At 35.3% G+C, this 14,488-nt stretch overlaps 1 protein-coding gene across 1 annotated transcript; it reads right to left on the bottom strand.

Annotated features, from left to right (window-relative positions):
• Window positions 1–146: 146 nt before the first annotated feature.
• LOC110112126 (pentatricopeptide repeat-containing protein At3g29230-like) lies at window positions 147–1,989 on the bottom strand. Its single transcript, XM_020844223.2, has one exon. It carries the CDS (start codon window positions 1,958–1,960, stop codon window positions 176–178), a length of 1,785 nt encoding a protein of 594 aa, XP_020699882.1. The 5' UTR covers window positions 1,961–1,989; the 3' UTR covers window positions 147–175.
• Between the last annotated feature and the right edge of the window lie 12,499 nt (window positions 1,990–14,488).

Raw genomic sequence — 14,488 nt, 5'->3', positions numbered from 1 at the left:
TTAAAAAAAGGTCTTACGGATTCAAGGTCCGGTTTTTCCAATAATCCGCACAGCAATACTCTTAATCCAATATGCTTCACAGAAAGGTTGAAATTCCATGGAAATGTAGTCATTCTTCTTCAATTTAGCTCAATTTCTTTGAATCATTTAGCCTCCATTCATTCTTTACAAAGCATCAAACATTTACTTCAGCTGCTACATATCCAAGCTGCTTTAAATGTTTCCCCAACCTATTAAGCATTCTAAGAATTCTATCCGTCTGAGGGTGCATTCTATCTCCAACTGTGAACTCATGAACAACATTATTGAGCTCAATCCAACTTGATCCAGCCTGCTTTTGCCCGCCAGCATCTTTCATTTTCAATCTAGCCTTAGCCATTCCATCCCATTTTCCAGCAGATGCATATATATTAGAAATGATTGCAAAGTTCCCTACATCTGATGATTCCAGTCTCATCAATTCATCAACAACCTTCTCAGCAAGGTCTACATTGTTATGAACCTTACAAGCATTGAGAAGGCTACCCCATATTACGGCATTTGGCTCAAAAGGCATTGTCTTGGCGAGATTATAAGCCTCCATTAGGATACCTCGGCGGCCAAGAAGATCAATAAGGCATCCATAGTGCTCAATCTCAGGGACAATCCCATAGTCCTCCATAGTGGAGAAATACCTACGAGACTCTTTGATAAGCCCCATGTGAGTACAAGCGCAAAGCACACCTATGAAGGTAACACCATCAGGCAAGAAACCTTCCTCCTCCATTCGAGCAAAGAGATCCAAAGCTCTCTTACCGTGACCATGTATGGCAAGGCCATGAACCATAGAATTCCAGGACACCAAATCCTTTTCTTTGATTTCTTCGAAGATGCTCCATGCCTCATCTAAATTGCCGCATTTTGCATACATATCAACCAGTGCATTGTTAATTTGAGTACTAAATCTCAATTTGTGCTTCTTTACTACAGCGTGAATCCTCTTACCAAAACCAAGCAAGCCTGACTCGGCGCAGGCGGTGAGAATGCTAACAATAGCAGAAGCGTCAAGTTCCAATCCAGTTTCCTCCATTTTATCCAACAGGCTTGAAGCCTCCTTAGCAAGACCTTTCTCAGCATACCCAGACACCATTATCGTCCAAGTTATCAAATTCTTAACACCCATCTCATCAAACAACGTCCTCGCCGTTTCCATGTCTCCCTTCTTGCAGTATCCCGACACGACAGTAGACCAAGATACCACATTTCTCTCGGGCATCCTCTGAAACAAATCAAAAGCAGTATCCATGTCACCCACCTTAACATATCCATCCAACAAGCTGTTCCAACTCACAATATCCCTCTCAGGCATTTCATCGAACATTTTCCGTGCATCCCGAATCTCCCCTGCTCTCACCAACGCCCCAACCATAGAGTTCCACGAAACCACATCCTTCAGCAGCATCTCATCAAACACTTTTCTGGCAAGGCCAGGTTCACCGGCTTTAGAATACGAATCTATGAGCGAATTGGGAACAAATATATCTGCAGAAAACCCCAGCCTGACCACTTGACCGTGGATTGCTTGCACGCGGCGAGGATGACCGTGGCAGGACTTGAGGAGGAAAGAGTAGGTAAAAGAGTCGGCTTTGACGCCAGAAAGCTGCATGCGAGAGAATGTGGTGAAGGAGAGGGAGGGGAGGGAGTTGTAAGCGAAGGCGCGGATGAGGGTGTTGAAGAGGAGGGAATTGGGGTCGGGGACAAGGTCGAAGGCGGCGCCGGCAGCAAACGGACAGCGGCAGAGAGAGTAGGCGGAGATGAGCTTGGGGACGACGAAGGGGTCGCGGTGGAGGCAAAGGCGGAAGATTTGGGTGTGGATTTGGCTGAGGGAGATAGGGTCGTAGCATTTATGGAGGTCTGAGAGCTTTTGCTCGAGGAGGCGCCGGTGGGAATTGAATTGGGGAGGGCGGAAGGGGAAGGACATATCCGTAGGGTGCAGCGATTGTAATTAAATTAAATTTTATTAAAAAAAAAAAGTTAAATTTTTTTAGGATAATTAAAGGAGGGCGCCCGGACTCACAAATATAACGCATGAGTAATTCGAACCGAGACATCCTAACTAGTTGCTAAACTACTCAGCCAACATATCAAGAAGAATTGTTTATTATAGGAGAAGATTTTCTAGGATTTACTTTAAATATCTCATCATAGACATAATTGAAGAATATGCTAATTATTTATTTTCTTGACTACATATATTCCAAAATTTATTTTGAATCAAAATATCTATCTTTTGATTGTGAAAGACTTATTATTACCCAAAATTCAGATCATGGTAGACTCGATTCAAAGAGAGTGAATTTCAGGGTTCCAACATCGTTCGAATCCTATTTGAATAAAATTCAAATATTATTTAAAATAATTTCAAATACGTTTTGTATTAGTTTGAACATGTCTTACTTACGATAGATGCAATAGAGTGTATTTTATCAGCTTTAACACAACATATTTAAGATTAATATAGTTGAGTGAATCATAATTACTTGGTTGGACGTTTTAATATTAAAACATCAATATGGTCATCATCATCTGTAATGTGTATGTTCATAGTATCATTTACTTCTTCATATAGTATGTGCTAGTCATCACCTACATCATTTATTGAAAGATAATGAGCTGACTGATCTTGTATCATCCTTACGTATACAAAAATATAAAATTAAAATTTTTTGGGGAGCAATAGACAAATATATGAGAGATTATTGTTGAATGGATATAGATATATCATTTAAGAAAAAAAAGCAAGATAGTAATTTATTAATAATTCAATTGGAGGAATTGAAATTTTGGGTTATGCTCCACTAAAGTGATGCATTATCTCTAGTTTCAAACTAAATTGATCATTATAATTATCTATAACTTTGTAGATATAATCTCTGATATCTTCATGAGTAGCTTTATCTTCAGGTAAATATACTAACGACTTGATTGACTTCTTAAAGTAGGAGGAGATAGTGGCACAAAGGTAGTTATTATAAATTTATCGCAAAGCCAATATTCAAATTTTCTTACTAATATATGTTGATGACATATTAATTACAGGAAATGACACGATGCAAATCTCTTCTATACTAGCAAAACTCGGCTCTGTCTTCTCTATGAAACATCTAGGAGAAGTTCATTACTTTCTCGGTATTAAAATATCAAAACATAAGAACTCCTACTTTCTGTCACAGGAAAATTACGCGCTCAAAATCCTACAGCAAGCAAATCTGCTCAGTTGCAATGCGCTCTCAAATCCTACATGTACAAAACTTCCGTTCCGATGAGCTCTCCACCGATCAGGCATTATATCGAAGTATTACGGGAGCTCTACAATATCTCACGTTAACAAGACCTGATATAGCATTCAGTGTCAATCTACTATCTCAGAATATGCATGATCCGTATCCAAAACATTTCTATCTGCTCAAATGACTACTACGATATATAAAAGGTACATCACAATTTGGTTTACCAATTACCAAAATTGATCTTATTTTGAAATCCTTTTCAGATGCTGATTGGGTGGGAGATCCTCGAAAATCAACTTCATGTTACTGCTCATTTCTTGGGGAATCTTTAATCATGTGGACGGTAAAGAAACAAAGAACAGTCTCAAGATCTTCAACCGAATCAGAATTTAGGGCACTTGCCTCACTAACCTCCGATATCATATGGATCCGTCGACTCTTGGCTGATTTCGGCATCCAACAAAACTATCCCACAAATCTCTATTGCGACAACATGTCTGCTATTGCACTGGCCAATAATCCGGTGTTTCACTCAAGAACAAAACACATAGAAATAGATCAAAAATTTCTACGTGATCATATCCAACAGAACAATATAAATCTGCATCCTATTAGCACAACAGATCAAGTGGCGGATATCTTCACAAAACCGCTATCCACTCCTCGGTTCCATCAACTTCGTCTCAAATTGACGATCATTCAGGATCATCAATTTGACGGGACATATAAGAACCAAGAATATAAAGCCACTAATATCTCTGTACCGCTCTAGAAGATTCATAGGTCTACTTGTAATTAACTCTTCTTATAGTTTCTCTGTATTCTATATAAGGTGCTGTAGCCTCAGCACATCATGAATAATAAGAAATACTTTCTCTTTTACATTTCTCCGGTATCTCGCTCCCAGCTACAGTTTCTTCAGTTATAATACTAAGGCTTCATTTGTGACGGTTTTTTTACTGCTTCTTAAAGTAGCTAATTTCTTGTATAAAATTTTTAATTTTGTATTAAAAAAATGCTTTAAGAAGCAGTAAAAAAGTCACTCCAATGTTTCGTTTGGGACAGCTTTTGTACCTGCTTCATAAAACGGCTTTCAAGTATAAAATTTTTTAATTCAAAAAATTTTTGTACTAGAGAAGCTCACAAATGAAGCTCGCTTTCTTATTGCTTTTTAAAACAACTTTTTAGTAAAAAAGTTTAAATTTTGTACTAAAAACTGCTTTAAGAAGCAGTAATAAAGCCGTCCCAAACGAGGCCCCTTTGGCCTAAGGCTTCGTTTGAGACGGTTTTCTTATTGTTTTGTAAAACAACTTTTTAGTAAAAGTCGTCACAAATGGGACGGCTTTTTTATTGCTTCTGAAAACGGAGTTTTAGTACAAAAATTAAAAAATTTGTACTACACAACTCCGTTTTAAAAAGCAATAAAAAAGTCGTCCTAAACGAAGCCTAAGTCTAAAGGATTTTTGGCTGCTTGATGTCGATAAATGATTTCATATTTGCAAAAATAATTTATAATGATGATACAGCTTGATTCATCAACTTTATTTACAGCCTTACATTATAAAATGTGGTTCCCTAAATTCCTTAAAAATGAATATTAGTGAGTATCATCTATCTAAGAGTTTATAGAATATGATAATAAATTGTGTGAAGGATTTTATTTATAAGAGAAAATACACAATGGAGCGTATTATTAATTAAAATAATAATAATAACTATGCAATTGCTTGTTACTTGTGATGATATAAATCATAGGTTTCATGATAACTACTTCAACTAAGCCCCAAGCTCTTGCAATGTATCATCATTAGTCCTTCGTTAAAAGACTATAAGCATCACTATTTTTTACTTGAATTTTTCATTATTCTATGTTATTGGACTGATCAATTAAGTACAAGAAGATTCAATTTATCAAATAGAGAGTTGACTCTAATTATCAAGGTTTTGAAAATCGGATCAGACAACGAATCAGAAGGAGAGGTTCACGATTCTATAGATTCGATAGAACCGGGGTCAAATCGGATAACTTAATAAATAATAATATTGTTAAAAATCATAAAATGAATGAAAAATTTTCATGTAATACTTTTGCTCTAAATTTCATTTTCATATCAAACTGATCAAAGTACCTAAATGTGGCATCTACTAAGTCTATAAAATATAAACAAATAACACAAAATATAAATGTGGCATCAAGTAAGTATATAAAACATAAACAAATATTTCACTATAAATTAAGCAAAATTTATAAGTAACCTAATCAATGAAGAGTAATTGTAATTCAAAAAGCTTCACCAAACGACACATCTTGCGGCTCCAGGTTCTTGCACGAGATGGTCCGGCCATCCTGCGGCTCCCGGTTCCCGCACAGGATGAACAAACGGCATTGCATTGGAGGAGGAATGCATACCTTTTTATCAACTCTATTGTGCGTTGAGTGTTGAGGAATGCATATCATATTCAGTTCTCTTTCTCTGGCATGAGTAACATCTGAAACTATTAAAAAATGAAATGAACAAAAAAAAAAAAGAATTAAAATATATGACAAAATATACTATTACCCGGTCGACCTAGCATGCAACCCACACCAATTTACACAGGCCAACACTTAAGTCTTTCACTGCTTGCCAAGGGATTTGAACCCGGGACCTAGGCTTTGCCCAGCCGGCTCTTCACCACCCGGACAAGCAGCGATGGGTAAACCTTCCATCTCAAATGCATAAACTTTTCACATTTAAGCACTTCGTCATCATCAACTACATATTTCAAGTGATAATTATGAGCGAACTATGAATGCAAAATTAATTAAATTCAATTTTAAACATACCTTAAGATAATCTAATGGAAGCTATATTACATTCTTTAGTTGGAGGAAATATATCATCTCTATAGCTTTTGTGATTTTTATATATTTATTTACTTCCTTATTTTATCAAAAATAAATAAATAATTTATTGATTTTTTTTAAAAAAAAAAAATTGAGCCAATTCATTCTCATTTTTATAGCCGATTATTTCTGTCCAACCAAACAAATCCTTAAAATTGAAGTAAATCTATAATGCATTTAGAAGAACATAGAAAAGACAAATAGCCAACATGGCATAAAATGGAATAGAGGAAAAAAACAAATGGAGAATCACATGGTATGTCCTTAAATTGGTTGTATTATTATCTATTTTATTTTCACTAGTCAATTTATTTGAATTATTGCTTCCATTCCTTATAATGTGTAAATAAATATTTTTTTTAATCATTTTATTTAATTAAAAATTTATTTTTGTATGTTATTGACCTCTGAGTTGCTTAACTATTGTACTTGACTCAATTACACGATTGATTGTAATTTGACTAAGTTGCACCCTTAATTAAAACTAAGCAATGCAAGACTTAGGTTTCGTTTTGGACGATTTTTTTATTGTTTCTTAAAGCAGCTTTCTAGTACAAAATTAAAAAAATTTGTACTAAAAAGCTGCTTTAAAAAGCAGAAAAAAATGGTCCCAAACGAAACCTTAGGCTTCGTTTGGGATGGCTTTCTTGCTGCTTTCTAGTACAAAAATGTATGGTTCAAAAGAATTTTGTACTAAAAAATTACTTTAGAAAGTAGCAAAAAAACTTTCTTAACTGAAGCCTTATAAAAATTAGTACGACTTATAGAGAGACATATAGTGACCTTTTTATGGTAAATATCTAGAGTAGTTAGATGATAGAAAGTGCGAGACTTTTTAGTAAGAATGATGATGTTATCTCTATTTTTAGCTTATAGAGGGGCCAAAATATCACGATCATGTAGAAGATATGTGGTGTTTTATGTATATAATGGAGGATATCTAAAGCATAAGCTTTGATCTTATCAAAGAAGAGGGGATGATTGACCATCACAAAAATAATGTCATAGAGCAATTGTCACACTGTCAAAAATCTCTTTAATATATATTTTTCTTTTTACAAATGTTTTAGAAGATAAGATTAGAGAAAGTCGCCTTAGATGGTTTGGTCACATAAAACGGCGGCCTTACGATGACCCGGTTATGAGAGTAGAGGTATTAGATTTGACTTATGTTAAGAAAGGTACGGGTAGACCTAAAAAGACTTGGTTAGAAAATATTAGGAATGACCTTTCTTTATTAGATTTAAACGAGAATTTGACTTTTAATAGGACACAATGGAGAAAAAGGATTCACGTGACCGACCCCACGTAGTGGGATAAAGGCTTGATGTTGTTGTTGTTGTTGTTGTAAATGTTTTTTTTTTTTTTTCTTTAAATTTTTGCTTAATTGAAGTCCTTAATGAGCTCACTTGCTAAGATGTTATTTTTATTGATCAAATGATCTTTAATTTTATACTCCTGCTAAAAAAATTTTGTGAACATGCTCATAATTTCCCTTATCTAATTTTATATAAATAATAAATATTGGTTGATTAGATTATATCCTTTGATTTTCTCCCCCAAAAAGTTTTTCATGTAAAATTTATTATGTTTAGCCCTCTTTTATTTTTAATATTGATTGTGATTACGATGTCATAAATATTTAGGGGTTGTTTAGCAATAACATTTATGCATGATTTGAGCTGGATTTATGCTAAATCCAACAAACAGGATTTAAGCAGTTGTTAGATCTCAGGGAGGAATAAATCCTCTGTTTTCCACTTCTTCTGTAAATCTTAAATTTATTAAATCCTGGAGTTTGACGGATTTACAGGATTTTGCTGAAGAAGCATGCGAAAAGGTGAACGATAGTTACCTTTTTTCAGTAAAACTATATTTACCTTCACAACGAGTGAGCTCCCTTCGCTACTGTTGAACTGCATTCAATAGATCTCTAATTCCTGCAATGGAAAAACTAATACATGTATGAAGAAATGGAGAAGAACAGAGTGCAAGCCAAGACTGATTTTCATATTAATGTTCATCATCTTTTTACATAGCATTGCACAGTATATATCCTATTACTCATGAGTACAATCAATGGTATAGATTAAGCAGTTAAAAAGGAACGGTGATTAAGAGTTTGTCAGAGTAATAATGGGAGCTCTGCTAGACAGAGGTAGTGGACATCCGATTATAAGCACGGTTCAATTTATGAAATGTCCGATCCATCAAGAAGAACACCGAATTTTTGTGACTTCCGATTCGACGAGATGGAACGCCATCGAAGGAGGCAAAGAAAGCTTTGGCAACCTGTTCAAAAGCCTACCTCACGCAAAGCAATCAAAGTCCAATGGCAAAGAACACAGAAGTGAAGAAAGAGAATGAGCAAATCATATATAATTAATTAATTATGAATAAATTTAAGTAATCCGGTTTTAATTTTAGTAGGACTTATTAAACCCTCATTTACAGGATTCAATAAATCTTACTAAATTTAAATCGTAGCTGTTGCCAAACAGCCCCTTAAAGTTATCAATATTGATCATCTCTTCAACAACTTTATTTCTTCTATTAAAAATTATAAGATATGTGCCATAAAAATAAAGAAAAAAAATGTTAGAATATTTTAACATAAAATATATTAAGACGAGCTTACATTTTTTTAATTTACTTTAAACTTAATGCAATATAAAATCACTAATTTTAAATCCATCTTTTTTTCTTCTAATTTTTATTACGTCAAGTATCCTGACGTAGTTCTACATTCGAACGCCAATAACATGTCGCCATGTGCTCCTACTCTTTACCGCGCGGCCCGACGACCTGACCCGGACCGGAACACGGCATTGCTATGTTCGTGTATTGCTAGGTATTGCTCGACAATAACGAGAAATACCGCTCAATCAAGACCAATACCTAGCAAAACTTGGGTATTGCTCAGTATTGCTCGGTATTGCTTGGTATTACTTGGTATTATTAGGTATTGGTCTTGATATAATGGTATTTCTCGTTACCGAGCAATACCGAGCAATATCCCGGTCTGCACAAATCAACCAATACATAGCAATACCGGTCCGTGTCTGGGTCGGGTCGTCAGGCCGCACGGTAAAAAATAGGAGCACTTACACCATTTTACTGACGTCCGAACGTAGAACTACGTCAGGACACCGGATGTAATTATTCTATGCCGAGTCTAGGTGGGAAAAACCGTCCAGATATGTGAGTATACACATTTTGTACATAGTATGTGTACACAGATATGACACATTATATACACTATGTACTTAGTGTGTATAAACTCACAATCCGGACAATTTTTTCGGTTCAGACTCTCCACAAAATAATTTATCCCCAAATGAAGCCTTAATCTCATAATTTTTTTTTAATTTCAAAATTATAATTAACTAAATTGATTAACACCAACATTATTCGGCTCTTCACTGCTTACATAAAAAAATAAATTATTCTAATTTGTTTGATAAATTATTTAATATTTATTTATTTATTAAAATTTGTTGATATTCGGGTCATAATCAGCAATTGCATTTAAATTAGTCGAATAAAAGCACAAAATTCACGAATAATTTCATATACAAGTCATTTGAAGACTATCAAAATTTCGAATGAATAGAATGTGAACACCACAAATTTATTCAAATTCTACTCATTAATACCCCTACTCATCATATATAAAAAAACTCTACAACAATAACAATAATAACAGCAAGTCTTTATGTAGGGTTGGCTATATGAATCTTAAATAAAAAATTAAAAAAATAAGTGCCACAAAAATTTGATAGCAATAATATTTAAAAAGATTAAAAAAAATCATCTTAATAAATTTTTTAATCAAAATATTCTAATTCAATTTTTTTCAATCATAAATCAATTTTATAGCATATATAAATATAATATATAATGAAATCTTCTTGCATAAGTCTATTATATTCCACAAGATAGAACACCACATGGCACCTTCTAGATATGCCATTGTAATATAGTCACTTAAAGTATAATATCATATGTAGCTGCTTATGTAACAAGATGATAATTCTTACATCATTTCTTTTACCAACTTGATATGATTGATGTAATTTAAAATATTAATTAGAAAGGAGAGCTTAATCATATGAAGCATATAATTCCTCAATATGACAAATAATGACAAACTAAACAATAATAAGTGTACATAATTAATATAGCTTGTGAATTATTGTATTATAGTGTCACAAGTAAATAATATGTATTATTATGCTATGATTTCAATATGATAGATTAGAGAGGATACACTATCTATTTACTAATCATAAAAAAAGTCTTATTGTGTTATCAAATAATTCTTTATTAGTTCGTAGGATGTACTAACATTAACGGTGAATAAGTAATAACATACTCTGAGTCACCTTAAAGATAATCATCATAAGTGACCAGCTGAGCTAGCTTGTGCTACTAACTCAACTGGGTCAAATTGGGTCAATCACTGGCCCGGGTAGCCAATGATGCATGATTTGATGTATAGGATTCCTAGTGAGATAATTTGAGCATGACTAAGGAAAGGGGATCAATGTGCTGAGCTAGGCAATGTATTAAACCCAATGATTGTGATTTAAGGCTGATTTGATCAATCATGATTAATTTGGTCAACTAGGTCAAACTAAGAGTTACATTTGGATCCAACAAGTTTAAATGAGTTATTTGAGACCAATGTTGGTGGTCTTATGTGATGGAATTGCCATTTGGTTTGAGATGCCCATTTGAACCCTTAAGGGTCATTTGATCAACATGAGTTGACTTGGTCAATCATGCATGACCAAGGCTTGGATTTGATTCAAATGCACTCATGATATTTAGGAAGCACTAAAAGAGATTTCATGGTCTGATGTGAATTGGTCATGTTGAAGTTTAGATAAAACTTCAAATTTTTCTTTAAGAGTATTTTGGTCAAATGGACCCTTGATTAACTTTGGGTCAACCAGTGTCACGACCCGACCCGATCCGGGACGGATCCCGCTCGCACCGGGTCGCGACACGGAAACGAACAGGCGGACTGACTGACCAGGATCTAGTTATGGAATTTGGTTACTGAACTGAATCTTCCAAATAATTTAACTCAAACAGACACACAAACACAGAGCTACTATGAATCATCAAATACAGCGGAATAAAACATCTATAGTTTCTTTTCCTAAAAACAATCATCTACAAATACAATACATGACTTTTAACCAGAAAGAAAGACAGAACAGAAAAGCCATGACTGTACAAAAATCAAAAGTACAAAGCAATACCTATACTGATCAGACTCTGAAATCTATTCTTGGACCTCCTTCCCTTTCCCAGAACCTGAAAACCACCAGAAAACGAGAGTGAGCTCAACAGCTCAGCAAAGCAACATTAACGGTGTACATAATTAATATGATATGATTGATGTAATTTAAAATATTAATTATAAAGGAGAGCTTAATCATATGAAGCATATAATCCCTCAATATGACAAATAATGACAAACTTTACAATAATAAGTGTACATAATTAATATATCTTGTGAATTATTGTATTATAGTGTCACAAGTAAATCATGTGTATTATTATGCTTGGATTTCAATATGATAGATTAGAGAGGATACACTATCTATTTACTAATCATAAAAAAAAAGTCTTATTGTGTTATCAAATAATTATTTATTAGTTCGTAGGATGTACTAACATTAACGGTGAATAAGTAATAGCATACTCTGAGTCACCTTAAAGATAATCATCATAAGTGACCAGCTGAGCTAGCTTGGGCTACTAGCTCAACTGGGTCAAATTGGGTCAATCACTGGCCCGGGTAGCTAATGATGCATGATTTGATGTATAGGATTCCTAGTGAGATAATTTGAGCATGATTAAGGAAAGGGGATCAATGTGCTGAGCTAGGCAATGTATTAAACCCAATAATTGTGATTTAAGGCTGATTTGATCAATCATGATTAATTTGGTCAACTAGGTCAAACTAAGAGTTAGATTTGGATCCAACAAGTTTAAATGAGTTATTTGAGACCAATGTTGGTGGTCTTATGTGATGGAATTGCCATTTGGTTTGAGATGCCCATTTTGTAGAAACTGATATCACGGTACAGAGAGGAAAAACAGAGAGACAAGAAAGCTGAGAAAGGAAATTTCATTACTTTGCTATATCTTACACGGTACAGACACTTGATATATATAGACTAAAACAGAGGCTATTAACACAGATCTAGAGACGTCTAGAAAATCTGGCGTGGAAATACCATTTATTCTAATACACCCCCGCAAACTGAGGGATCTGGAAGAACGGTCAGTTTGGTTCTGAGTTGACGAAATCGCTTGGTTGATAGAGGCTTAGTTAGTACATCTGCAATCTGATCAATTGTACTAATTGGAAGAATTTTGATATTATTTTTCTTAATGTGATCTCTGACGAATCTTTGGTCTATTTCAATGTGTTTTGTACGAGCGTGGAAGACTGGATTGTTTGCAATGGCGATGGCAGACATATTATCACAGTAGAGTTCAGCTGGTTGATCGGGTTGAATGCCGAAGTCCAATAGAGCTTGGCGAAGCCATATAATGTCCGCGGTAAGTGCAGCCAGTGAACGGTATTCTGCTTCAGTCGACGAGCGCGCTACCGTGTGCTGCTTTTGGACTTTCCAAGAGATAATGTAGTCGCCTATGAATGAATAATATCCTGACGTGGATTTTCTGGACACGGGATCTCCTGCTCAATCTTTGAGAAAGAACAAATAGACATATTACCTTTAGTAATAGGAATGCCAAAATGTTGTGTGCCTTGAATGTATCAGAGAAGTTGCTTTAGAAGATGAATGTGAGTCGGGAGCGGATTATGCATATGTTGGGACAAGAGATTAACACTAAATGAAATATCCGGGCGAGTAAGAGTGAGATATTGAAAAGATCCAATTATTCGCTGAAATAAAGCAGAATCGAATAGCAGAGGATCAGATGCAATAGTGAGAGGCAACTTTGTGCAAGCAGGATTTGCCGTGGGCTTACAGTCGGTGTGGCCGGCAAGCTGAAGAATAGAATTGGCATAGTTAAGCTGTGAAAGAAAGTATCGATTGGAGTCAGACTGAATTTTGATGCCTAAGAAATTATGAACGGGGCCCAGATATTTGAGAGCGTAGGATTTGTTTAGTTGTTTGATAAGAGCAGATATTTCAGTGTCATTGTTTCCGGTGATAAGAATGTCATCCACATATACTAGAATGTAAATTTGAGTAGAATTCTTATGAAAGATTAGAAGAGACGGATCTGACTTGCTATGAGTGAAGCCAAGAGATTGTAAAGACGAGGTAAACATGTTGTACCATTGACGATGCGCCTGTTTAAGACCGTAGATGGCCTTATGCAAGAGACATACATGATTCGGTTTCGTCTTGTCTTCAAAGCCTTTAGGTTGGATCATATAGATGGTTTCGGTTAAGTTGCCGTGTAGAAAAGCATTTGCAACGTCCAATTGGTGCACCGACCAACTATGATGTAGAGCTAATGTGAGAAGTATTCTAATGGTTGGGAGTTTGGCGACAGGGCTAAAAGTTTCGGTATAATTAATCCCATATTCTTGATGATTTCCCTAGGCAACTAAACGGGCTTTGAAGCGAGCTATGGATCCGTCTTCATGATGTTTAGTCCGGTAAGTCCATTTACATCCAAGGATTGAGGCATTCGGAGGAGGTACGACAAGGCTCCAAGTGCCTTGTTTTTGAAGTGCAAAAATTTCTTGATACATAGCTTGACGCCATTCCGGATGTTTGGACGCAGCTGTATAGGTATTGGGTTCAGGAATAGTGGGTGGAATTTGCTTATGAAAGAGATTGAGTTTTCGAACAGGCTTAAGCGTTCCTGTCCTACTCCGAGTGGTCATAGGATGGCGAGGATGAATACGGGGAGAATCTGGTAATGAGATGGGTAAAGGAGTTGGTGAAGGCAACGTAGCAGATGTGTGATGACTGGAGGAATTGAAATTGGAATTTTGTGAGGGGCTCGGAGAGAAATTGATGGGCATAGTTTGAGTTATGGAGTATTGAGCGGATGGAGGGACCAGAAGTGAGGGAGGAATCTCAGTAGGAGCAGTCTGAGGCAAGCTATTGTTATGCTGAAATGGGAAGAAATGTTCAATGAAAGTAACATGCCTAGACAGATGAATCTTATTTGTTGTAGGATCTAGACATTTGAATCCTTTATAGGAGTCAGAATAGCCAAGAAAGATAGATGAGATGGCTTTGGGTTGAAGTTTGTGGCGAAGATTAGAAGGAGTAAGAGGATAGCACTCGCACCCAAAGGTACGAAGATAAGAGTAGTCCGGAGA

This window comes from Dendrobium catenatum, unplaced genomic scaffold, assembly GCF_001605985.2.
Source record: "Dendrobium catenatum unplaced genomic scaffold, ASM160598v2 fragScaff_scaffold_1482, whole genome shotgun sequence".
Lineage (NCBI taxonomy): Eukaryota > Viridiplantae > Streptophyta > Magnoliopsida > Asparagales > Orchidaceae > Dendrobium > Dendrobium catenatum.
The sequence above is the reverse complement of the archived record's forward strand: the minus strand, read 5'-3'. Positions and strand labels throughout refer to the sequence as shown.